Raw genomic sequence first — 27,689 nt, forward strand, 5'->3', positions numbered from 1 at the left:
CAAGATATCACATTCCTTTTCTGATGTCATCTTCAGGGGAAGAACCGTTACTATATGTTTAACTGGACGTGAGACTTCCCCTTTAGCTGTGTAAAGGCGAGAGACTGGTTATTCCATCACACCCAGGAAATGTGGCCAACACATGCCCCAAAGGTCAGCAGGTCCTTTTCACATTGTCGTTGCCAATTGACACAATGTCCGTAGGCTGTATCTGCAAAATCTTTGGGTTGTTTCTACTGTGAACTAACAGTCTGATATTACTTACATAAGCAAATTCTTCCCCAAGTCTCAAATATGCTGCTCTCAATTTTTACATCCTAGCCATCTACTTGATCCAGATCTGGTAGTTCTGCCCCAGGTAAAGGTTGCAAGAACTTGCAGGGGCTCAATGGCTGAAAGTTGCTCTCGTTTGTCACAAATTCATAATCACATAAGACTATGTAGTTATTCTAGTTCAAGAAAGCTGAAAGGTTCTTTCTTAGTAGTTCTTTTAGCATTCTCACCATCTGCTCCCACCAAGGTGAAGATGGAGGGTTAATCTCCACTATCCTGTGCTGTTCTGAATGCTCCGCCAATCTACATTCTTCAGGGCGCAGGCTATACCTACAAAATTTGTAACATTACCAGAAAAAAATATCCAATGACTTCCTCTCCTAGCGAAATATATCCTTAGAACTAATATTAACATTTCAGTCTAGAGAGACTCCACCAGTTCAAAATTTATAGCTCAATAGAGAGCGCAAGTGAAAATGCTCACCTATGCCTTCCCACCATGTATAAGGAACAAAGGGCCTGCAAAGTCTAATCCCATGGAACTGAATGTACTCCTGGAATCAACCTGTCCCTTTGTAAAGGCGCCATTGGCATGGTGAAGGCTTTAGCATTAGGTCAGACATTTCCTGCATTCTGCTACAACTTTTTCAGCTGTACACCTTGCTGTAATTATCCAGAAGTCCTCTTACTATTGATAAGAACATGAACACCTACATGCCCCATTATCCTGCATTTTTCTTCCATCATTCTCTTCAACGGATGTCTTCCAGGTAGAATAATGGGAGTTTTGAATGTTAATCGCTCTTCCTCATGAATAATTTGTTTCCATATAGAGGGAAAGTCCTATATCTCATTATTTTGGAACACTTCAGTTTTTCTTCATTTAGGCCTTCCTGCTGAATCTTTCTAAACAACTCTTATTCTGCTGCTTTGATCGTGCCCCTATTGAGTTCTCGAATGTCCAAATCAATGAGATAATTGATGTACTGTATGTGTGCATTTCACTATACCTCCCAAGCAAACTTGGAACACATGACAATATCGGGAAGAAAATATTTTAGTTTGGAGACATCCCTATCGTTCATAGGGGCAGAGTTGAGAGGGTGACCTGTGAAAATGTGGTTTTCTAGGTTACTGAGATGTGTAGTGACAGTCAATTGTCATGGGGGTTGAGAAGAGGTGAAAAATATCCAAAAACGACTGGGGGTTATGAATGTATGTGTACACGTTCAAGCATAGTACTCTGGGGGATAAGACACCCCGAGCATGCCTAGGGGAGAGGGGCGACAAAAAAAAAACCTATATTAGTGCTGAATCCATGGTTTTTAGGGTCACCAAGATGTATTTTGACACAATGGATGCTGATTAAATCCACTTTCAACCTCCATGGACATGAGGGCTGAGAACGGTTGAAAAAAGAAACTGCCCAAAATGACTTAGGCCTATATAAGTATTGAATCGTTTGTTTTCAGAATCGCTAAGCTGATTAGTTACAGTCCCAGTGAGAGTTGGAATGTGCTCTGCTACTTCCCAGACAATATCAGCTGCCACAACAGCTAAGTTTAATGTGAAACTGAATGATCTCAAACTAAAATTTAAAATTTAACGTGTAACTAAATCTACAAACAAGTTCATAAAATAGCAATCAACTTCACAATACAGAAATCTACAACTATTCATTGGAAACAAGTGGTTTAAGAAATAAATTTCATGGTTGGGCCTGTATTGAGGTATATGACCTATGACCATACCTAGCAGTCGAAACTAGTACCGTTTGAGAGTAAATTGGGTTGATTAGGTGGATAATAAACTAATGATTTTGTAAAAAGTATGAAACAGGTGGTACAAATCCTAAATCTAAACTTTCCTGAAAGTACCCAAGCAGAGCCAGATATAATAGCTAGTATAGAATAAGGCACGATCTCATTACCATAACTTCACTGTTTTAACCATTTTTTTCCCCCCCTGTCTTTAGTTATCCAGCTTTCCCATTCCCCACTTTGTAAGCCAAGACAACCTCTAAAAGAATGGTTTCCATTTAAGATATTAATACATTTGCTCCTGTGGTATTATTAATGAAGATAAATTGATCATCTGAAATAAAAATTCACACCAGAAAACATTTCACAAGAAATGCAGCATACTTACTTAAAGTACTGCATGAACGTAAACCTATAGCCATGCTGCTCTGCTACTCCTGCACACACCACATTAGCAGATGAACCGATCAATGTACCATTTCCTGCAAAAAATATTTTCATAGAACCTTGAAAAATGCTTTAATTTTAGGCTATGAGAGGTAATAAAGTTAAATGGAAACACAAGAAACAATATTCTAGATTTAACATTGAATAGCTTATCTTTAGCAGTGGGTTAAGTCATGGCACTATATTCTTTAAACCTTACTACCTCCTGTTATATTAGAGAAATTTAAAACATTTGTTCCTCATGGATAAAGTGGGTAGGTTTAATTTTTTCTAAAGGCTAGAAGTTTATCCTCAAGAGCCTATCATTGTAGCAGTGATGAAATATTCAATTTTTTTAATGAAAAATAATCATTTTAATATCTGCCTTCATGGCCTGGTATAGTGACAAATTTCAGGATGATAATTATGATCTACTTAAAACAGAAAATATATGTCTGTAATGCACTTTAAAACAAAATGTAAGACTATAAAATATGGCATAAAAGGCTAGTCACAACAACAACTTACCTCCAAGGCAGGCTCCAAAAGCAAGTGCCCACACTAATGGCTGAAGTGGCAAATTAATGTCTGATTTTTGGGAGAGTGATACAACTATGCGAACCATCATCGTGGTGAGTGGGATGTTGTCAACAAATGAAGAGGCTGCAGCTGATACCCACAGAATGAGTAGAATAGAAGCTAGTAAGCGATGTGACTCTGGTACCAACATGATTACATACTCTGTTTGTTGTCCAATCCAGTCTATAAGTCCAAGACGTGATAAGGCCTGCAACAAGAGAATTTAAATTCTACTTTTATTTTCTCCAGATTTTACAGTTTTTCAATCTAATTAATATTTATGGAGAAAATAGAAAAGAGAAAAACAAATCAAGACAAAGCAGAACTAGGAAAATACAAAACACTATAAGGATACAAGTAATAATCAACACTATTAAAACCAGATGGCAAAAACAGCACACAAAACAAAAACAATGGCCTACCTATAAAAAGTCTGCTTACAATGGGCATGCATCAGCGTGTGTTTACCCACAGCCAGCTGCCTGTCCCATCGTCAGCGGAGTCGGGCAGCTGAGTACTGACCTAGGACACCACTGACACACCTACTTCCTCCCCCCACTCTGCTAAACAACAGTGTGGTGAGACCTTGGTTCTCTGCTGCTTTCCTATTTATCTCTCCCTGCTACTTGTTATTTATAACAACAGTAACTATGACAGGAGATACAACACACACACACACACACACTATCTTCTACATTCTGCTTCCTTTAACCTCTTTATACAGCGTTTTCTAACTACGTCTAAAAACTTGCTTATATTCCCGGGTTCTTTCCACTCTTTCACTATCCAGTTTACGATGTGTTCATTACTCTGCTGTTTTATGGCTTCCAATTGTCCCTCACTCATGAATTTCTCTCCACACGTTCCCTTACATGCTATTAACAAGTGAAACTCTTCTCTTGTATCAGCACACAAACATACTGAATTATCCTTCATTCTTGTCCAACCCTTATTCGTGTAAATACCCATCATCCACCAAATTAGTCTTCTCTCTAATCTGTTCACATTTTCTTTTCTTATATTAACTACTTGTTTGATTCTATTAAACATGTTTAGGGTCGTCGTCCTACATTCAGCCTCCAGCTCCTGTGTTTGAATATCTTTGATCATTTTTAAAGTATTCCAACACACTTCATTCCTCCTTTCCCATTTCTTCCCCCAATAGTTTCCTAAACCCAACCTCTCAACAATACTTTTCACCTTATCAAACCAGTAATCTCCACATGTACTCTTAATTTGGTGCTCGTAAGCCGTCTGCAGTAAGCCGCCCTCAACCATTTTCAATCTTCTCCAACAACCCAACACACTCCATGATGTCAACCTCTATGCACTCATTGCACATAACTCGCCTAGGCGCTGCATTAGCCGTGCAATTGGGAAGGCCCATCACAATTTTGCCAAATCTGCTAACTATCTGATTTAATATAATATGATCCTTCTCAACCCCCCATACTTCTACTCACTGTAACACTACTTAACACCACCATTTTAAATACCATTCTCTGTATATTAAAATCAATCCCCAGGAATTTATTTTCCAGTGTTCTTATACCTGAGAGTGCTGCCAACCCCCTCCACTTAACTTGTTTAATTTGGTTGGACCATTTACCATTCCTGCTTATACAAACACCCCAATACTCCAGCTTATCTGTCTCCTCTATAACCATTTATCACCCATTGCTTCTTTGTCTTCCAGTTCCTACTTTTTCTATATACCATCACCTTTGTCTTCCTACTATTTACTCTCAGTGACCATTTACTAGCGTAGGTACTTTGAAACCTCATTTATACTACTCTGTAAGCCCCCTCGCATTAGTGTCGTCAATAATACATCATCTGCAAATAAACCTGGAATTTCTAGTTCTAATATAGGACAAGTCCACTCCTTCCCATGCATGTCTAATGTGCCATTGATTAAAAAAAAAAAGATAATTTGCAACCCTGTTTTAAACCTATATTTGGTTTGATTAAACCACTTACAACCCTTTCCTCTATTCAAATGCTACAATACACTTCCTCATATAGCCTCAATCACACATCTCATCTTTTTGGAAATGACCACCCTACACAATCTCTCAAGCAGCGCCTTCCTACTTACTGTGTCAAAAGCCTTTTCAAAATAGACTGCTGCTATATACACCTTCCTTCCTCATGTATTTATCAATTATCGTCTTCACTTTCATCACATTATCCATCGTCATCCATCCTTTTCTGAATGCACTCTGATAAATTGATAGTATAGAAAACCTTCCGCCCATTTTCTCAACCTATTCACTAATAGGCCCGTGTACACCTTACTCAATGCGTCTAATAAAGTTATGCTCCTGTAGTTACTAGAGTTGCTCCTTACTCCTTTCTTTTTGTAAATAGTGCCTATAATACATTTTTGCCACTCCTTCGGGAAGTTTGTACCTTTGAACACCTTGTTAAATAACTTTAACATTCAGGGAAACGGGATGGCCTAGGGAGCGGTGATAAGGGAACAGGGAACTGGAAATCAAGTAGGGATGACATAAAATTGTTAGTGTTGAACTGTAGAAGTATTGTAAAGAAAGGAATAGAATTAAGTAATTTAATAGATATATATTTACCAGATATTGTACTAGGAGTTGAATCATGGCTGAGAAATGATAATGGATGCAGAAATTTTCTCACGGCACTGGGGTGTGTATCATAGAGATAGGATAGGAATAGTGGGAGGGGGAGTGTTCATTCTGGTGAAAGAAGAATTTGTAAGCTACGAAAAAGTTAAAGATGAGACACATGAAATTCTAGGTGTAAGGCTCATTTCTAAAGATAATAGGCAACTTGATATATTTGGAGTGTACAGATCGGGAATGGGTAGCACTGACGTGGATTCGGAATTATTTGATAGGATAGTCAGCTATGTGGGAAACGACAAGGAAAGAAATGTGATTGTAGCAGGAGATCTGAATTTGCCAGATGTAAATTGGGAAGGAAATGCGAACGACAGGAAGCATGACCAACAAATGGCAAATAAGTTAATATGGGAAGGACAGCTGATTCAGAAAGTGATGGAACCAACCAGAGGGAAAAATATCCTGGATGTCGTGCTGATAAAACCAGATAAGCTCTATAGGGAAACTGAAGTAATAGATGGTATTAATGATCATGAAGCTGTTTTTGTGGTAGTTGAAAATAAATGTGATAGAAAGGAAGGTCTTAAAAGTAGGACTGTTAGGCAGTACCATATGGCTGATAAAGCAGGCATGAGGCAGTTTCTAAGAAGTAACTACGATTGGTGGAAAACGGTAAATAAAAATGTAAACAGACTCTGGGATGGGTTTAAAGAAATTGTTGAGGAATGCGAAAACAGGTTTGTACCTTTAAAGGTGGTAAGGAATGGTAAAGACCCACCTTATTATAATAGAGAAATAAAGAGACTAAGGAGGTGCAGACTGGAAAGAAATAGAGTTAGAAATGGCTGTGGAAGTAAGGAGAAATGGAAGGAACTCACTAGAAAATTGAATCTAGCAAAGAAGGCAGCTAAGGATAACATGATGGCAAGCATAATTGGCAGTCATACAAATTTTATTGAAAAATGGAAGGGTATGTACAGGTATTTTAAGGCAGAAACAGGTTCCAAGAAGGACATTCCAGGAATAATTAATGAACAAGGAGAGTGTGTATGTAAGGATCTTCAAAAGGCAGAAGTATTCAGTCAGCAGTATGTAAAGATTGTTGGTTACAAGGATAATGTCGAGAGAGGAGGTGGCTAAGGCCAAAGAAGTAATAAAATTTCCATATGATAACAATGACATTTACAATAAGATACAAAAGTTGAAAACTAAAAAAGCAGCTGGAATTGATCAGATTTCTGGGGATATACTAAAGACAATGGGTTGGGATATAGTACCATATCTGAAGTACTTATTTGATTATTGTTTGGTCGGAGGAGCTATACCAGATGAATGGAGAGTTGCTATTGTACCCCCTGTGTATAAAGGAAAGGGTGACAGACATAAGGCTGAAAATTACAGGCCAGTAAATTTGACAGTTTTAAAAAATGTTTGACTTCGTAACACTGTTCAGATTTTTGAATTTTTTATCTTCCGTTCCTTCCAGGTAAGTTGTTATATGAGTTTGTTTATGGTGCCTTTCATCGAGTCTAATCTGGAACTTTGAAGCTGATTGCTGAAAATATTTGTGAAGGGAGCTTCGTTTCAATTTCTTGCTATGGTCGACTCCAATTCTACTGTGACCCTGGAGGGACGTTTGTTGCTGCTTTGCGTCTTGTGTAGTAATGGTGTGTGCGTTCCGTTGTATGCTCCTCCTTATGGGGAGGCAAGGTTGCGGAGAGGGGAGGGGGCGTGTCGGTTACTGTGACGGCATCAGCTTTAGAGGGGCTAGGGAGAGGGGATGTACAAAATGGCAGAGGTTCGTTCTTATTTATCCTTTTACTATTTGTATTGCGTCTTTTGCCTAAAATTTCAAGACTTGATAGTGTTCCTTCAAATATAGGATTTCTAATGTCAATAGTTTCATTTAGGTTATTGTCCTGATTGCTTTTTTGTTCTAAATAAATGTATAGATTTTCTAATGTCTTAAGGAGAGCTCCTTTGTTTATTTTATGCAGTATAGTTAAATCCTGTTCTATGGTTGTAAATTGATGTCCGGTTGAACTCATGTGTTGACCCATCGCGGAAATTTTTTTATGTCTTTCAGCGTTGACATGCTCCTGGTATCTTACAGTAAAACTGTGCCCTGTTTGTTCGACATAACTTTTTTGCATTGGTGACACTTCAATTTATAAACTCCTGATTCAGAATGTTTGTTTTTTCCTAGGGAATTAACACTATTGTAATTAAATAATTTATGCTTTGTGTTATTGCTGGTTGAATATGTGATCTTATAATTATATTTTCTAAATAAATTGGTTACTGTGTATAAATTAGGGTTATTAAACGTGAACTTCGCGTATTTGTCTTTTGTTTCGGGTTTTAGGTTAGTTTGTAATTTCTGTTTGAATTTACCGATTATTTTGTTTATTATTTTTGTTCAAAACCGTTGTATTGGGCTTGTTTGCGAATAAAGCATAATTCTTTTTCTCTTCCTGTGTGTGTAAGGGGTACATTAAATGCTCTATATATGTAACTGTAATAAGCTGACCTTTTTTGCGATTCTGGGTGCAATGAGTAGTTCTTTATTGTAATGGGAGTAAAAGTGGGTTTCCTGTGTATCTTTAAGACAAACTCTTCCTTTTTCCGTGTTACATTCATGTCTAAAAAGTTAATGGAGCTTTCTTTTTCTTTCTCTAATGTAAACTTTATTCTGGAATCAAGTGTATTTAATTTATTGAGGATATAGTCACTTATTCTCTCTTTGATCTATTACGGCATAAGTGTCGTCCACAAAACGTATCCATAAATTGAGACCTATTTGTCCTATTATTTTGGTATGTTCGAGGTAATCAAGATAAATATTGGCTAAAATGCCGGAAGCATTTGAACCGAGAGGCTATGCCCGCTTAAGAATATCAGGGCAAATAATCAGTTCCAACCACTAGATATACAACATAAGAACTAAGTTTCCACATATCAATAAACATCAGAAGACGGCGGAGTCTAGCAATTCAATGAACGCGAGTTTTTAATCCAATAAATGGCCACTACTGCATCTGTGAAACTAATATTTTAACATTTTAGAACTTTATTCAGCTCTAATTTTACAATTTTAAGAATGTAGTTGAACTTGGCTATTATTTTATACACTCATAAAAATCATCGCAGAATATTTAAGACAACTCATCACTCAGAGATGAGATTTAACATTTGACTCACAGGGGTTATCTTGTTTTTAAATTAGAGTTTTAAACTTACCATTAGATATTAAGGAGTTAGGTATACCAATATGTTGTTTTATATTGTTATATCTCTAAGTTTCTTTATTTATAATGCAGCTGATGATGGTGCCTAAATGAGCACCAAAACGAGTTCTGCAATAAAATGTATGTTGTAAAAAACATACAACAGTATTTGTATTGAACAAGGTGGAACCTTAAAGATTTTTATTTCAATTGTGATCTCAGTTCAATACGGGCAAATAAGATGAAGTGCCTCACGTTTAATGTATACCGGTGATCAAATTAAAATGGAAGATAAAAAAATAGGAATTTTGCCATCATGTTGGGTGCTTTTGTATCTAATGATTTATTAGCTTAGAGAATTAAAAACTACTTGTGGTTGATTGTTTGGCTTGGCATTACCGGTATTAAGATTTTTTGAAGAGTTTAGTTGATCAAAACTGCTACACTGAAAGAAGTTTCCCCGGTAAAACTGAATGTAAAGTTGAGATTTAAGTTTCTTATCGGTTTCTTATGGTTTCTTACGGTCTAACTTGCCTGCCTCTCACCCGGAGGACCCAGGTTCGAGTCCCAGTCAGATCATGCATTTTTTACCTGGATATGAGGGCTGGCTGCAGGTTCACTCTACTATTACCTTTAATTGAACTATCGAATGATGAGATGGCGACCTCGGTCTAGAAAGCCAGGAATAACAGCTGAGAGGATTCGTCACACTGACCATGTACCTCGTAATCTGCAGGCTTTCGGGATGAGCAGCGGTCACTTAATATGCGGAAGGCCCATTGGGGCTGTAGTTTGGTTTGGTTTGGTTTAAGAGTGTTTGTAAGATTATAATATATATTTCATGTTTGTAATGTTTAGGCAAATTGTTGATGCCGTGGTTCATTCGTTCCCAGATTTTCTTTTTTCCTGTGTTGTACGGTGGTTTTTTTTTTCTGTGGTCCCTCCAAAAACGGAGAATTAAGGTTCTACTGTATACATAAAATATGAGAACTATAATCACATAAGGCTATTTGCAGATTTTATACTGTATAGAGTACCTAGTAAATGAGTTGCAGGGTTGTTAGAGACTGCAAGGGAACCTAGATAATGTTGCGAGATGGATAGCGGATAATGGTATGACTAAGTGGAATGAAAAGTCAAGTTGTAAGTTGCACCAAGAGGAAAAGTCCTCTCACTTTTATTAGTGTTGGAGTGATTGTACCTCATACGGTAATTTTTTTTTCCTAGAGGCTTTACGTCGCACCGACACAGATAGGTCTTATGGCGACGATGGGATAGGAAAGACCTAGGAGTTGGAAGGAAGTGGCCGTGGCCTTAAGGTACAGCCCCAGCATTTGCCTGGTGAAAATGGGAAACCACGGAAAACCATCTTCAGGGCTGCCGATAGTGGGATTCGAACCTACTATCTCCCGGATGCAAGCTCACAGCCACGTGCCTCTATGCGCACGGCCAATTCACCCGGTGGAAATCATTAACAAGGTTGTTAAAGGTTACAGATCTCGTTCACATGGTTACGAGAGTAATTAGGAGTTGTAGTAAGGATGTAAGGGAGAGGTTGTATAACTATATCTGGAAAAGATTCAAATGAAAGGAGTGCGATTTGTTCTGGTTGATTTCCAAGAGAGTAGTGTTACAAAAATGATGCAAACTTTGGGTCTGGAAGACTTTGGAGTGAGAAGAGATTCTCAGCTATGTGGTATGTTTCAAGCTGTCAGCAGAGAGATGGCATGAAATGACATTAGTAGATAAACTTGAGCACAGTTTTAAAAAATAGGAAAGATCCAAACCAAACCATACACCATGGTGTAACAGCCCTGAAGTGCCATGACCTACCAAGTGACCACTGCTCAGCCCGAAGGCCTGCAGATTATGAGGCGTCGTGTGGGCAGCACAACGGATCCTCTCGGCCGTTATACTCTTTGCTTTCTAGACCGGGGCCGCCATCTCACCATCAGATAGCTCCTCAATTGTAACCACGTAGGCTGAGTGAACCTCGAACCAGCCCTCAGATGCAGGTAAAAATCCTTGACCTGGCCGGGAATCTAACCCGGAGCCTCCGGGTAAGAGGCAGGCACACTACTCCTACATTGCGGGGCTGGCATAGAAAAGATCATAATATGAAAATAAAGTTGGATTTCAAGAGGACAAACTGGGCAAATATTCATTTATAGGAAGAGGAGTGAGGAATTGGAATACATTATGAAGGTAAATGTTTGATAAATTTAAGTTCTTTAAAAATGTTTAAGAAAGAGGTATGTAAACAATTGATAGGAAATCTGCTCTAAATGCAGATCATTGATGAATTTTCGTAATGCCTTTTCCTTTTTTTTTTTCTCCTTTTGACATCACCATTGTCTTTCATTTCTCTGTACTGATTTTCATACAATACTTTTCAGTTTTCTTGTTCAGTGCATGAAGCTGTTCTTTTACTTTGCCATTTCTTCCCTAGACCACATAGTCTCAAATAGTAACATCTCCCTATCCCCATATGCTTCTTTTGTCTCCTTTACAATTTTGCCAATAACCATTAGAAACAAAAGAAGCAACAGCACACTCTCGTCTTAGTCCAGTTTAATTTTTAAACCATCCTGCCTTTCCGAACAGAGGCTGTACGCTGCTGACAGTCTTGTACATAGCTTGCACTAATACTACAGTTTGTGTAGCCAGACTTTGAGCATGGTCTAACACACCTCCCTGGAAACACTTATACGACTGATCTATGAATGTCATAACCAGATACTTTTCATATTCCCAATTGTTTTCCATTAACTGCCTCCAGCTGAAGATTTGGGTCCACTGTAGATCTTCCACTTTGAAAGCCATACTGTTCATCTTGCAACTCTCGCACTTTTTTTCTCTTTCTCCTCTCTAATATTCTTTCCAGTATTTTGACACTTTTGATAGAAGTTATATTCCTCTTTACTTACACTTTTTGGTTTCCCTTTTTGAGGACTGGTATTATTATTATTATTATTATTATTATTATTATTATTATTATTATTATTATTCCCTTTTTCCAGTTTTCTGGAGCATGTTTCTCCTTCCATATGCACTTTAGCAATCTGTATATCCGTTGTAGTCCAACAGGTCCAGCAGCCTTTATCATTTCAATTTCATTCCTTGTGCCTTCCCCATTTTTATTTTATGTAGTGCAATTCCACCTCTAAGATGGTCATATATCCTACTGTCGAGTCATCAAACCATATTACTACTATCCTCTGCACCATTTCTCACATTCAGCAGTCATCAAAATACTCCTTCCATCTTCTCTTTATTTCTTCTGGATGTGTTAACTCTCCACCTTCCTCTTACATCAGCTTTGTGTAAATGCTTTTTTTTCCTTTATTACTTCATATAATTCCATACAGCATTATTTTATTGGCAGCTCCATGTGTTTCTATAGTCTGGAAATTCTTCTGAACTTTTCTTCTCTTTCATTTCCTTTTATTATCAAAATACTTCCTTTTGCTTCCTTTTTTTAATCTATTCAATTCTTTTCTTTCACTGCTTCTCTCACCTTTTCATTCCACTGTGGTGTCCTTTTCCTTCACTCTTGTCGATGTTTTACCACAGGCACTTTCTGTCCCACTTACAAATGTCCTTTTGAAGTTGGACCATTCATCTTTCCCATTCTTACTTCAGTACATGGAATCTTATTTCAGTCTCTCCAGAAATTCTTTCTGTACATTTAATTTCCACACTTATTTTACTATATCTTATCTAGTTTAAATTTTCCATTCCCCCCCCCCCCCCTACTTATTTTTGCTATCAGACTTCTATGATCTCCATGAAATGCTTCTCTTGGAAAAGCTTGTTACATCCTTCAAATATTGAATTTGTTCTTTCCACCAGAAAGGTAATTAATTGCCAATTTTTTTCTTCTGTCACCCCAACCATATCTTTTAGTTTTCCTGCCTTTTTTTCCAAAACCATGTGTTGCCCACAACATTCCATTCTTCTCACAAAACTAGTTTCTCTAGATTCCTTTTCCCAAAACCATATGGTCTGATTTCTTCCTTTCCCTTTCTTTTGTTTCTTACCTGTGCATTTAAGTCTCCAATTATAATCACTTCTACATCATTTATCTCATTTTCTAGTTGACCCAGGAATTCCTCAATAACCTCTAGGCTCCCTGTCTGTGGTACATATACTTGAATGAAGTCCTTCACAATGTTCCTCATTCTCATTCTAATTTTCATTATCCTGTCACTGATGTACTCTTCCAGCTATTTTGAAATCATCAGGCCCACTCTAGTATAATGCATATACTTCCCTCATTCTCTTCTTCCCATTCCCCTTCCATTTAACTTCACTCAACCCCATAATTTCTATACCTCCTTTCTCTATAAAATCCACTACTTCTGCCTTTCTTGTCAGGGTCACAAGGTTGATTAGACCTACCTTCATGATGTTGGCTGCTGGTCATCCATTTTTTATAGCTGCCCCAGTGGCCAAGGAACTGCGCATTGCTTGCAGGGTATGCCATAACCTTTACGAGAAGTTCAGAAATACCGTATCATACATAGGCTATTATAATGGTTGGGTTGCCACTCCTAGAGGCATTTTATACCTACTGCCAGGTGTAACTGTAGGGTATTCCTCAGAAGTACAAACGCCTTTTGCAAACCACTTCACTGAAGTACAGACGTTGCCGATAGGAGAAAGTTCAGGTTTATCTGCCTTTGAGACTGCAGTCCTCTTCCGTCATCTGAACGTTTGACCATATTCTTTCCGGTGGCCTGGCCTCGGAAGACAGGGCTGGCTCTGCCCTTAGCCATTGCCCGCCTGCCCCCCATGGGTGTCAAGTTTGGTAATGGCTGCTTGACCCTCTGCCAGACAGTCTCAGATAGAACCGCCTGTCTCATATGGTAGCAGGATGATCCTGACCTGACCAGAAACTATAGAAATTGTATAGACTTAATTTTACATTTGTGCTTGCATCCACGTGCACCTTTCCCATACCTAGACACCTTCAATATCTTATGATCTTTTACCTTTATAAACTTCTTATTTTTTTCAGTTGCTTATATATAGGAATTGTGCTGGCTGCTGAAGTTTATTGCACTCCTTTGGGGCAATAATTAATGACTGACAGATGAAATGATACTGGAGTGTGGTCATGGAATGACAAGACAGGGAAAACTGTAATACCCAAAGTATAATCTAATCTACATCCACTTAATCCAGCACAAATCTCACATGGAGTGACTGGGATTTGAACCATTAAACCCAGCGGTGAGAGGCCGGTGTGCTGCCACCTGAGCCATAGACGCAGTGAGTGGGATTTTTTTCATGCGAATTTCTGACGTTAAAAAAAAAAAAAATTTCCTAAGGAAATTTTGAATGTTTGCATAATATTTAACAGAGAAGACTAGAAGACTCAAATTAAAGTTTAGTGCTGTTAACTGAAAGCCTCATTGGATTAGTTAGGGTGACATAGGGTGTTTCTTCATCTTTTTCAGTAAGGATAGTAAATAATTCAAATACTGTAGTCAATATTTGAGAACGTTGTTGCACAAATAAGTATGAAAAAAAAAATCTTTCATGAAATGTTTCAATGTATGGACAACTAATGGTTTCAAAATTATAAAAAAACCTCAGCCAAGAGAACAGAGCTGTTCGGGTACTGGCTGCAAAGAATGTGCGACACCCTCAAAGGAATGGTAGGTAAGGAAGAGGACTGAAAAGTACCAACCGGTGGAGAGCGAGAATAGCATGAATCTACCAGAAAACAAAAAGGGTGGCAGAAGACCTGCCTAAGCCCCCCCCCCCCCCCTTTTCCCCCCCACACACCAGAATTCCAAGAAGTGACTAGTGTCAATATCCAAAGGCTTATCAGAAACGTCACAAAGCAGCTGATCATTTTGAGACCATTTCCACACTACTGGAGTCCCAGCCAAGCACATCTACAACTCCAGTGGTGGTAAACCATTTTGAATTATTTTAAAAAGGTTTTTTTAATGCAAAACCCCAAATTTATGATTTTATGCTTAATAGCACCAAAACTACTACCATATTTGTACCAAAATTATTCACTGTAAAATAGGCCCCCCCCACCTGCTTATCACATCCAGTTATCCCCTGAAGAGCTCATTTCTGCTTCTCGGCTTCAAGATAGTGGGCATTAACGCTCATTAAAGGGGCCATCTTGCCAGATTTTTGGCCTTTTTGTGTAGAAGCTAGAAAAGGGAAAATTTTGAAGAGAGGTGAATACAGGAGTAGACTAGACTCACAGGACAAACACAGGAGAAAAGTATCTGAACATGTCCGTACAAGTTTGTACAGTATATCTATTTGAAGATTGTAGTGTACGAAGAGTTAGAGATTGTCCTGGTCCTTTTGAGTTTTCAAGTCTGTCATCTCTTCTTTCTCTCTCCCTCTTTGCACACTGACTTGTCATTGTGTTTATTCTAAAGTATACTTTTTCATGTTCCTGGTGCTCTTTATTTGTAACCCTGAATTTAACTAAATTTTAGTTCTGTAACAGACTTATTCTTACTTACCTCCATAAGCACAAATAGAGCAGCAAAGAAAATCAAAGTACTCCACTCCACACGAGCCAGTAAGCCTTCCATATCTTCATGTTCAGCAAGGAGTAATAGCAGAATAGCTCCAAGAAGAGCAGTCCAACCCAAGGATAATTTCAGAGCAGGAATAGAGTGCATGAAGAATACAGAGATAACGAATGCCAGACACACAGTTGATTTCACAAGAAGTGGTACATCTCTGATTTTGTACTGAAACAACATTACATTGCATTACATTTATGAATAATAAATGTAAGTTATATAAAAGTAGCCCTGTTTTGAGTACAATGGATGTCTGTTATAGCGAGAATTCACAACAGCGAAAAATTTACTCGCTTTAGCAGACTTCTACTATAATTTTATACAGTAACAGAACCACATTTACATTCATAAAGGACATGGGTCAATATAGAAATGAATTTTATTTAGAAGTACTGTATTTATCTATATACAAATTAGTTGTACAACTTAGTGAGATACTCTGCAATAATGTAAAATTTTGAATTGGTATACTATAGCCATAAGATCTTCAAACTCATTTGCTTCCTGTCCATTAGGCTTTATGGCAATGACACTATTTGATAAATTAATGCTTCAAAGAAAATTTTTAAATTATAAGTAATTAGTACTCTTATTGTGTTCCTTTCATGTTCCTTATAATAATAATAATAATAATAATAATAATAATAATAATAATAATAATAATAATAATAAACAGCATAAAACCATGTTACATAATTGCTAATATGTAACTAAGAAATGTTTACGTAAGACATAAGAAGTCGATAATATAAATTATCAAATTAGCTCATACAATATTATGACAAATAGGCTAGGTTACTTAATAATTAGGGACACACAAATTTTGTGACTCAAAGTTCACAAAATTTTCATAAGTGTTAAATATGATGGGAGAAAGACATAGGACATGAAATTTAAATAATTTTACACTATTTTTAAAATTTTGACATTTTGGCTCCACATGCGAATTTTTAAGTTTACTCGTGAAATTAATCTTAAATAGAGAAATTATCATGCATTAAACTTATCCAACTTATTAAACTTATTAAAATTTTTCAAGGCGTGGGTGCATAACATAAGTGGAGATACGAAGATATATGGAAATGCAGGTGTTTCTGTTTATTCTGTGATTTGCATATGAAGTTCGTGTCTTAACGACCAAGGTCTAACACATTGCCGTTGGTTTGTTAATTCTGCGATTCTCACTATAAGCATTGCATCACTGGGTGGCTTGTTTTCAAGTGCTCATCAACCATTTGCACATTCTCATTCAGTTCAATTCAATTCTGTTTGAGAAGCAGCAAGGGTAAGTACTTGTGAACTCTTGTTTATCTAGATAGTTGACCATGCCACCGAAAGCGAGCTTAGATGAACGAATGAAACAGTTCTCGCAGGACAGAATGAGTTCTGGAGAAGTAATGCTCTGTAGCTTTTGAAATAAAAGAATACCAAGGGCAGGAGGTGCGGGATCCATGGTGGTGGGGATGGGGGAGAGTCTCTGGTAAGACAGCTTCCACCCCTAATCAGTGGGATTCAAGTTTACTCCCCGCCACTTCTGCACTTGGAGGTAGCACCTTGTTGCATGGTGGCCTGCAGCATCTTCCGTCGGTGGCGAACGGGCGAGGTTTATGCTCGTTGAAGTGACAAGTCTTATACCTCAGTCTTGTACCTCTTGCTCAGGAGTGGTGGGTATCGCACCCGGTAAACGCATGGGTGAATAGTACCGTCCCTGGTAATCGCCGAGTCCTGGTGGTTGTAGGAGGTCGTAGAGAAGCAACAGCAACCAGCTTCACCCTTCGTGCTCTTCTGAAGGTAGACATTTTTCTCTTCAACGCCTAAACCACTGAGAAGAATGAGCAGGTCGAAGTGTTCTCCAACTATGATGACCCGATCGGCTACTGCTTTTTTAAAGCAGTGTCATGACGATCTCTCGATCCGCATCTTCTTTGGCAACAGCCACTTCTACTCCCTCCTTCTGAAAGGCATCACAAAGAAGAGATATTAGGTGTCTTGTTCTCATTGCCCAATACATGCTCTTCAGCAATTTGAATTACTATGGATTCATCGAAGGTCAATTCGTAGCTAGAATGAGCTACGTAGCGCTGGAGTCGTTCCGCTGTTTTGGTGGGTTTTTTGGTAGCATCTTCGGGGTAGCCGTCAGAAACGACGGAGATGTTCTTACCAAAGTGGTTACAGACCTAGATGGTGTAACATGCCAAAAGTGCTCGAACTGTGCTCTTCCGCTGCCACACGACCTTGTGCAAGAGGTAGCCAGCATCCAAAACTACGCGAGTTCTGGCATCTATCGGCATGTGTCTGGAAAGAGGAGTGAACGTAGAGTACAGAGTGGATTTTGTGCCCTTGTGCATCCTCTGTTTACTGAACAGAGACATCGGGAATGGGGCCCACTCATACTTGATGTCTTCCTTTAAATCCTCAGGACATGTCAGTAAACCACTACTGATAGAAAGCAAACTCAGTTTTGGGAAATGAGGGGGTGGAGAGCAAACCAGTTTTTAAGATTTTCCACATCACTGTTATCTAGGATGATTCTAGAAGGTCTCGCGTCTACATGCTGCTCTCCAGTAGGATATGATACGCTGCAAAAACTTTCAAGTTCTTCACATATGTTCACCATAAACACCATTCCTGTTGCCCACCTTGCCAGCACACTGTCAGATTCCCCTTCCTTGGGTCAACCCACCGTAGGTCTTCATGGATCATATCAGCTTCTGTTCAAATGTTAGGTCTGACCACAATCCAGACCAAAACTTGTCAGACCAGTGAATGGTGTATGATCCTTTTGTGAACATGTCGTATTCACTATTATTTATCAGATCTTGTAGAGCCATCATATACTGAAGGTAGAGGTGCGCGCTCTTAGCGTACAAAAAATTTCCAGCTGCGTGGACAAAAGGGAGCATCTTGTGGACACTGTAAAAATGAAGGTTCCAATAAAAAAAATAGAATCATATAACCATAAAAAGATGCGAGAACAGTTCATTTGCATTCCTCCCCCCAAAACCCACTTATGACTGTTTTGGGTTATCTGCCGTTTTTTAGAGAACCGCTGGGCCTACAGGCACCACTGTGGTCTCAAATAAAAGCTCATTTGATTTACTACAACTTCATTTCACATAATAGTTGACGTGGGGTGCATATTTTAGAAGATATTTCACAAAATAAGTAACCATTTAGGAAAAAATTGCCTATTTTCGAAGAACTGTATCTTGGGAACCAATGGCTGTATAGATCTCTCCCTGGTCTCAATTTGTAGAAAATTCAGTCTACATTAAAAATATGTAGAGTAACTGTACCGGTCAGACCCTTCCTTCACGGAGATATTGAGCAAATCCTGAAGAAATTCCAAAAAATGTCATGGTTTTTTGGGTACACTGCCGCTTGCACAGAACTTTGGAAATTGCAGATCTGGTATTTTAATGTTGGTTTAGGTCCTAACATATAAAAAATTAAATGACTCAGATCATCACCGATTCACTAGCTCACAGGAGTCATCACAAGTTTCTCAATATGTTGAATAGACGCTTCGCATAATGATATAAGAAAACTCCATTTAGAATTTAAGACTTCGGAGATAACGAACGAGACATTAGAATGGAATGTGCATTGTGGACCTATTTATCTCGGAAGTGCTTAAGATAACTTGACCCCTGTTGCAGAATCATCTGCCAGGTGGCTTGTTTTCAGCGTTTTGAGGGGTAAGAGACAGCTTATTATCCAGGCTATAGTTAAGACTGGTATTGAGAAATGTAAATGAAGCTCCTTTCAAGTAAAATTGTTTAGCACAAGGCATATGCCATGCTACAGATAAAATAATTAAGGCCAGAAATAGATACAAGGTGTGATAATTTGAGATGAGCCGCCAGGAAAAGAATAATGTATTTCGCTGTGCAGAGACAGATTTAAAGAGCCCAGAGAGGTGACCTTGTGTTTGAAAGTGAAGCAGGCCATAGTGAGTGATTTATAGTACCCTGCGAAAGGACGAAGACAGGCCAACCGCTCGCCCTATCTGTGATGTTTATAGGAGCATTATCTGTCGTATTACCCCTAAAACAATGATTCCAAGCTACCATTTATTATTAACACCATTGATTAAGCTACAGTGTTCTGAGATGATCGACCCCCAATTTCTTCTTTAACTATTTAAAGAGTATTGGGTTACAGATTAGCATATTCATGTCTCAGGAGACCCAGGTTCGCTCCTTGGATACAGTGAAAGTTTGTGTTCACTGTTATTACCGACAGATGGATTGAACTTCCTGCAACTTCATCTAGTGCATATGTTTGTCTATTTATTACAGGAAGTGTCAATTGTATATTCATGAGACATTGGATGTTGAAGTCGTTCCATGTCTTTGTACACAGTGTTGCAATGTTGTACATAATGTCATGTTTGGTGTATTTGCTGGAATCCTAATGAAACCAGCACGTGTATTATATTACATATTCAGCAATAATTCATTTAGGGAAATGACGTGATACGACTTTCAAATATTTGGAAATATAGTCATAGAAACATACATTTACTTCAGTTCATCCGATGTTAGCGCATCATAACTTGGTATAATTTGAATATATTGATTCTTGACAGGTAAACAGAATTATAGCAGGGTATGTCCATACTAATTAAGTACATGTGATTGTGATAGGCAATACGCAATGTGAGTAGTGGGTAAGTGAAAAGTGTAAATAATTCAAGAGGAAATTCCTCTAAGGGGATTGATTCAGTAAACAACCTTCAAAATTTGGACTTTTAAAACAATTTTTATATCAGCTTCTACTGTATATACACCAACAACGAAACTTTCTAAATGAAGCATACTGCATGTTTACTATGCAAGCACATCTCAGAATTGATTTTGGCATTATCAAACTCGCCAATTTATTCAAAATGGGTGGCTGTGTGTCTGCCCACCGTTTCCTTCATAGCTGGGCCATTTATCAATATATTTGTGTTCTGCTTTTTTAAATGTACTGATTGAAGTTACAGCTACAAAACTGACCACTTCCAAAACTATATTCGCAAAATTAGCATTTTTAATTTTGTGTTACTTAAATATTGCATCTTTTGGTAATTTTTCTTGCATGTAGATATTTTTTTTCCAAACTATTATCAACCCAAGGCACATGAGTTTGGTCAGTTTTGTAGAAAATATCAGTAAGATCATGAGAGAAAAGTGGCATTGTAATACACCACATAATTTAGGAGTTACAAGGGAAATAGTTTTAAAAAATATAGTTTTGAGAAAATGAGCTGCAAAGATGCATGACCCCTGTAAAACACAGCAGCCTTCCAGTGGCTGCTAAAATGCTCCTGGTGTGTAGAATGTTCCCTCCAAAGCAGTTTTCTGAGCTTTATTTTCTAGTCTTAAACTACTTCTGCTTTTCCTGGTTTCTTTTTGTGGCTTCTCGTGCACTTTTTTCAGCAGATGTAATACGCATCACGTCCTCTTCTAGCATTGCATGTTCACAAAAGACACCAGGATTCATGCTCATTTTTTGCAGCACAGCCAACCTACTCTTCACTCCATCAATAAATGTCATAACTGTATCATGATGATGCTTGGTGTTTTAAGGGGCCTAACACATAACTGTATCATTTGTGGCAATCTTCACAATTGTCTTACCACAGGATCCAGTTTCTGGGCACACTTTCCAAAATTTTAGCATTGAGACACTCATTAGCATTCTGTGTATAACCGCCTAAACACTTTTTCAACAGTTCAGCAGCAACTAAATCCTTGAAAACAGGCTTAATCACATCTGTAACAGCTGAAGGTAATGTGCTTTTGTGTTTGTATTCTTGAACTGTGCCTGCAGTGACAGCTCGCTGGTATGGGCACCAGGAATTTTCTCCTTTTGGGCAGAAGTAATAAAGGGATTTTCATCTGATGAGCTTTTATGGTACCAACAAGCCCAGATAGCAGTTCTCATATCATTTACTGATGTTGAATTACATCTTATGGCATTTCCACAGTAGGTCAGTATTTATTGCAGAATCTGTCAGTATGTTTTTTCCAGACAGTAATTTGCCATCTGACAATTTTTCCCCTTGAATTCTTTCTTCAGATTTCTCAGTCGTGTGTCCACATGTTTCTGAACATGACCAACACATTCAGCTTTGGTGATTGATACACTGGGACCATATGGTTTCATATCTGACACAGCTTTGAATGACTCACCATCACCAATGTATGTTATGTCCTGTACACCATATCTTATCTCAGAATGTTCAGAGTTCTCTAAATAGTCTATGCAATGTCTAGTATTTTAAATCCTAACTCGAACTAATGCAGATATTTAATTATTTCACCAAAATGAAGTAGAGTGCAGTTAAACTTGCAAAAATACTTTGAAAAATCAAATTTTTGAAGGTTGTTTGCCCTCCTTGTGCTCAGGCGGCTAGGACTATACAATTCACCAGTGGTCCATAACCCGTTAGAGGAGAGATCCTCACTTGGACTATGTGCAAGGAGGGCAGCATTCTGCTTCATGAATTTACCGAGCTCAGAACACTAAGCAAGCCTCGGACCTATGGGAGTAATGGAGTCCCACTCCCATTTGACAGGCGAGGGACTCCTTGGAAACAACTTGGCGAACAAAATGGAATTCGATGGGGAGCTATCAATATTAATGGGGCTTATGGAAGAAAGAAGGTACAACTGGCTGAGTCAGCAAAGAGGATGCATCTGGATGTGCTACGAGTAAGTGATATTCGGGTAAGGGGAGATAATGAGGAAGAGATAGATTATAAAGTGTAGTTGACGGGTGTTAGAAAGGGAAGGGCAGAGTCTGGGGTAGGGCTCTACCAGGAATACCATTGCACGCAACATTGTTTCTGTTAGGCACGTGAATGAGCGAATGATGTGGGTAGATTTGTCAGTGGGAGGAATTAGGACAAGAATTGTGTCCGTGTATTCACCATGTGAGGGTGCAGATGAGGATGAAGTTGACAAGTTTTATGAAGCATTGAGTGACATCGTGGTCAGGGTCAACAGCAAGGATAGAATAGTGCTAATGGGCAATTTCAATGTGAGAGTTGGGAATAGAACTGAAGGATACGAAAGGGTGATTGGTAAATGTGGGAAAGATATGGAAGCTAATGGGAATGAGAAGCGTTTGCTGGACTTCTGTGCTAGTATGGGCTTAGCTGTTACGAATACATTCTTCAAGCATAAGGCTATTCACCACTACACATGGGAGGCTAGGGGTACCAGATCCATAATAGACTATATCTTAACAGACTTTGAATTCAGGAAATCTGTTAGGAATGTACGAGTTTTTTTGCGGATTTTTCGATGATACAGACCACTATCTGATCTGTAGTAAACTAAGTATCTCTAGGCCTAGGGTAGAGAAAGTGAAATCTGTCTGCAAATGAATAAGGGTAGAAAATCTCCAGGACGAGGAAATTAGACAGAAGTACATGGATATGATTAGTGAGAAGTTTCAAACAGTAGACAGTAAGCAGGTGCAGGATATAGAAAGTGAATGGGTGGCATACAGGGATGTTGTAGAAACAGCAAGAGAATGCCTAGGAACAACTCTGTGTAAAGATGGGAAAAGGCAAACATCTTGGTGGAATGAAGTGAGAGCAGCCTGTAAACGTAAAAAGAAGGCTTATCAGAAATGGCTCCAAACAAGGGCCGAGGCAGACAGGGATTGGTATGTAGATGAAAGAAACAGAGCGAAACAAATAGTTGTTGAATCCAAAAAGTCGTGGGAAGATTTTGGTAATAACCTGGAAAGGCTAGGTCAAGCAGCAGGGAAACCTTTCTGGACAGTAATAAAGAATCTTAGGAAGGGAGGGAAGAATGAAATGAACAGTGTTTTGAGTAATTCAGGTGAACTCATAATACATCCCAGGGAATCACTGGAGAGGTGGAGGGAATATTTTGAACATCTCAATGTAAAAGGAAATCATCATGGTGATGTTGCAAACAGCCAAGCTCATGGGGAGGAGGAAAATGTTGGTGAAATTATGCTTGAGGAATTGGAAAGGATGGTAAATAAACTCCATTGTCATAAGGCAGCAGGAATAGATGAAATTAGACCTGAAATGGTGAAGTATAGTGGGAAAGCAGGGATGAAATGGCTTCATAGAGTAGTAAAATTAGCGTGGAGTGTTGGTAAGGTACCTTCAGATTGGACAAAAGAAGTAATTGCACCTATCTATAAGCAAGGGAACAGGAAGGATTGCAACAACTATCAAGGTATCTCATTGATTAGTATACCAGGCAAAGTATTCACTGGCATCTTAGAAGGGAGGGTGCGATCAGTCGTTGAGAGGAAGTTGGATGAAAACCAGTGTGGTTTCAGACCACAGAGAGGCTGTCGGGATCAGATTTTCAGTATGCGCCAGGTAATTGAAAAATGCTACGAGAGGAATAGGCGGTTGTATTTATGTTTCGTAGATCTAGAGAAAGCATATGACGAGGTTCCGCGGGAAAAGATGTTCGCCACACTGGCGGACTATGGAATTAAAGGTAGATTATTAAGAGCAATCAAAGGCATTTATGTTGACAATTGGGCTTCAGTGAGAATTGATGGTAGAATGAGTTCTTGGTTCAGGGTACTTACAGGAGTTAGACAAGGCTGTAATCTTTCACCTTTGCTGTTTGTAGTTTACATGGATCATATGCTGAAAGGTATAAAATGGCAGGGAGGGATTCAGTTAGGTGGAAATGTAGTAAGCAGTTTGGCCTATGCTGACGACTTCGTCTTAATGGTAGACTGTGCTGAAAGCCTGCAGTCTAATATCTTGGAACTTGAAAATAGGTGCAATGAGTATGGTATGAAAATTAGCCTCTCTAAGACTAAATTGATGTCAGTAGGTAAGAAATTCAACAGAATTGAATGTCAGATTGGCGATACAAAGCTAGAAAAGGTCGATAATTTCAAGTATTTAGGTTGTATGTTCTTCCAGGATGGTGATATAGTAAGTGAGATTGAATCAAGGTGTAGTAAAGCTAATGCAGTGAGCTCGCAGTTGCGATCAACAGTATTCTGTAAGAAGGAAGTGAGCTCCCAGATGAAACTATCTTTACATCGGTCTGTTTTCAGACCAACTTTGCTTTACGGGAGCGAAAGCTAGGTTGACTCAGGATATCTTATTCATAAGTTAGAAGTAACAGGCATGAAAGTAGCAAGAATGATTGCTGGTACAAAAGGTGTGAACAATGGCAGGAGGCTACTCTGAATGATTATATGAAGGCTAATTTAGGAACGAACTCTGTGGATGAAGCTGTACGTATAAACCGGCTTTGGTGGTGGGGTCATGTGAGGCGAATGGAGGGTAGGTTACCTAGGAGAATAATGGACTCTTATGGAGGGTAAGAAGTAGAGGGAAACCAAGACAACGATGGTTAGACTCTGTTTCTAACGATTTAAAGATAAGAGGTATAGAACTAAATGAGGCCACAACACTAGTTGCAAATCGAGGATTGTGGCGACGTTTAGTAAATTCTCAGAGGCTTGCAGACTGAACGCTGAAAGGCATAACAGTCTTTAATATTATGTATGTATGTACTGTACTGATCCCCTTACGTTTGAAATGATTGAACGTCAAATCAAGTGTAGAAAGAGACTATCAACATTTATCACATCAGGACCACCCTAAAGATTATTTGTAAAGTGCATTGTATGGCATATCCATGTGAATAAGATGTGTTTCACTAGTGAAGTTATATAAGATATAGTTTCTCTTCTCCTTAGTAATGAACTAGTATTCCTCTCATAATATTCCCATACTATAGAGATTATTAGAAGATTATTGCCCCATCAAACAGTGCATTCAGACCCATAATGTTCTCCGGCTCAGCTAGCGTAATATTCAAGTAGGGGAAATGAGACTTCGATACTGGGCTGAGTTCAAAGCTTACAGGTGCTCCATTCTAGTATGTTCATAAGCCATGGTAATTTGTTTATGTACTGAAGCCTTGGACAGGTACAATATATTACAATTAAACAGAAGTAAAGCATGATTATACAATTACAAAGTAATTTGTTATTTAACCACACACTAAGAAAGTAACAGACACTGTGTAGAACTACACAGACATTTATTTAGCGAGACTGATGAATGCGCAAGGCAAGAGGGTAAATTATAGCCGTGTCCATGACCTTGGAAACAAAATATACCCCTGCTACCCTTCCTCACAGTACATGCTACACGCTGCTGCACTGTATGAATCTGTTGTCTGCAACGAAAGACATTTTTGCATATTTCCACTAAGTACTTTTCTTAATAATTAAGGAAATTAAAGGAAGGAATTAGCTGAAAAAATAGGGATTATACAAATTGCTGTATGATTTCTAGTTTCAGACAATGTTTAATAATTCTTAGGTTCTTCAGTCTCGAAACTTAGAGAAGTCAGGTGGCTAAAATGAAAAAAGTTTAAATTTTTACTCCACAAAATAGGAGGCAACTGCCTCCCTCGCCCCCACTAATTGCCGCTACTGTGTAAAGAATACCAAATAAAAGAACTAGATGGCGTGCAGAGGAAAGCAGCAAGGTTTGTAACAGGGGATTTCAGGAGAAAGAGTAGTGTATCAGAAATGTTAAAGGAGCTTGGGTGTGAAACTTTAAGTAAGAGAAGGGAGAAAACTAGACTTATAGGATTATATAGAGCCTATACAGGAGAAGCATGGGGAGATATCCGTGAGAGGCTTCGGTTGGAAAATAATTATATTGGTAGAACTGACCACAAGTACAAAATGTGAAGGAATTTTAGCAGAAGCGATTGGGGTAAATTTTCTTTCATTGGGAAGGGCGTGAAGGAATGAACAGTTTACCAGGGGTAGTGTTTGATCCTTTTCCAAAATCTGTACAGATATTCAAGAAGAGAATAAACAGAGATAATAAATGTTAGAGGGCATTCGACCAGTGCAGGATATTGTAAATAATAAATGTGTGTGATTAAATTAAATTAATTCCATCCCCTGGTCTAAGGAGTTTGGACAGCCCAAGTAGGGGACTGCCTGTAGGGGTGAAGTACAGTGGGGACTTCGAGGGCCCTGGGACCGCTACGGTAGCTGTGAAGGCCCTTCAGGAACTCTGAATAGTGGTGGCAAAAGGGGCTCTGGTTAAGACGCAGCAGGTCATTATGCTACTTAGGTTCCAAAATGGGTAAAATATAAATATGTAAATAAATTCAGTGTTAATTTTAATCTTATACCAGTTGTATAGTATTATTAGAAGTAATTTCACATACCGTACTGTATATGAGTTGACTATGTAAGATATAAGTAGAATTTTGTAAACAATATAAATTTATTAAGGATGATGTGTGTGTTTAATAGAAAAAATTATTAGCGTAAATTGTATATTGTATTCTAGGAAAATTTTCGTCTCCTGTTAATTTAAAATTTAGTGCTTGACAATGTATTTTAGTGTACCATTTGCCACCGAGGTAGACACCTCATTTGCAAATAGAGAGATTTTGATTTGATTTGAAAAGAAAGGTCAGTGGAGTATAAGAAGAAAAATGTGTACAATATATAGGCCTACCAGGTTGTAGTACAAGTAACAGCAGGAAAGTAATAGTCACTTTTGGAGATTGTGTAAGTGATTTCTAAATTTTGACAATCATCAATATCCACTTAGTTTAGAAATATGAAATCTTAAAAACTATGTCAAAAGTGTTCTCTTCAGTGGAAGAACTCTTAAGCAATTAACTTTTCATCATTCCTGCAGCTATGGAACATATGAAGCTACCCTTTAGTCCCACTGACTATTGCCATAATTTAAGAATCAACGCCAAGAAATGTACATACTTCAATTTTTCATAAAATTCAAGAATCAGAACCTCAAACCTTCATTCACTGAAACCAAGGATAATGGCAGGAGATTCTATTATGATACATCCGGTCATAAGTGCAAGGCAGATGGAACAATGTGGATGAAAACCACATGCAGGGAATTTATGTAACAAAATAGATCTCTGCCAATTACTGAATTCAAATACAGATATCTTCAGGTTCTTATGTCATTGAATTAAACAAATTCTGTTTTAAGACAAGTTCAGACTCAGTAAAAGAACCGATTCTTCAAAATATGAAATTGCTTTTTTTTAAATACTGGTATATTGTTAACACTGAGGAAAATACAACTGCCTTTTGCTGTGATTATGTAAGCCTTCAAAATATTGTGTTTAATAACAGTTTTGATTGGAATGGAATATGGTAGGTCAAAACAATGGGTCATATGCACTTAATTGAAACAGGCCAAGACTTTATAGTTTATAACTTGTATAG

At 38.2% G+C, this 27,689-nt stretch overlaps 1 protein-coding gene across 1 annotated transcript in view; it reads right to left on the minus strand.

The window, feature by feature from the left end:
• hoe1 (hoepel1) overlaps window positions 1-27,689 on the minus strand; it is a 230,577-nt gene that overhangs the window by 4,141 nt on the left and 198,747 nt on the right. The window contains exons 17-19 of the mRNA XM_067142918.2: window positions 15,369-15,602; window positions 2,988-3,246; window positions 2,422-2,515 (exon numbers count right to left, since the gene is read on the minus strand). Of these exons, the coding sequence (XP_066999019.2) occupies window positions 2,422-2,515; window positions 2,988-3,246; window positions 15,369-15,602 (587 nt within the window). The remainder of the gene's footprint in view (window positions 1-2,421; window positions 2,516-2,987; window positions 3,247-15,368; window positions 15,603-27,689) is intronic.

This window comes from Anabrus simplex, chromosome 1, assembly GCF_040414725.1.
Source record: "Anabrus simplex isolate iqAnaSimp1 chromosome 1, ASM4041472v1, whole genome shotgun sequence".
NCBI lineage: Eukaryota > Metazoa > Arthropoda > Insecta > Orthoptera > Tettigoniidae > Anabrus > Anabrus simplex.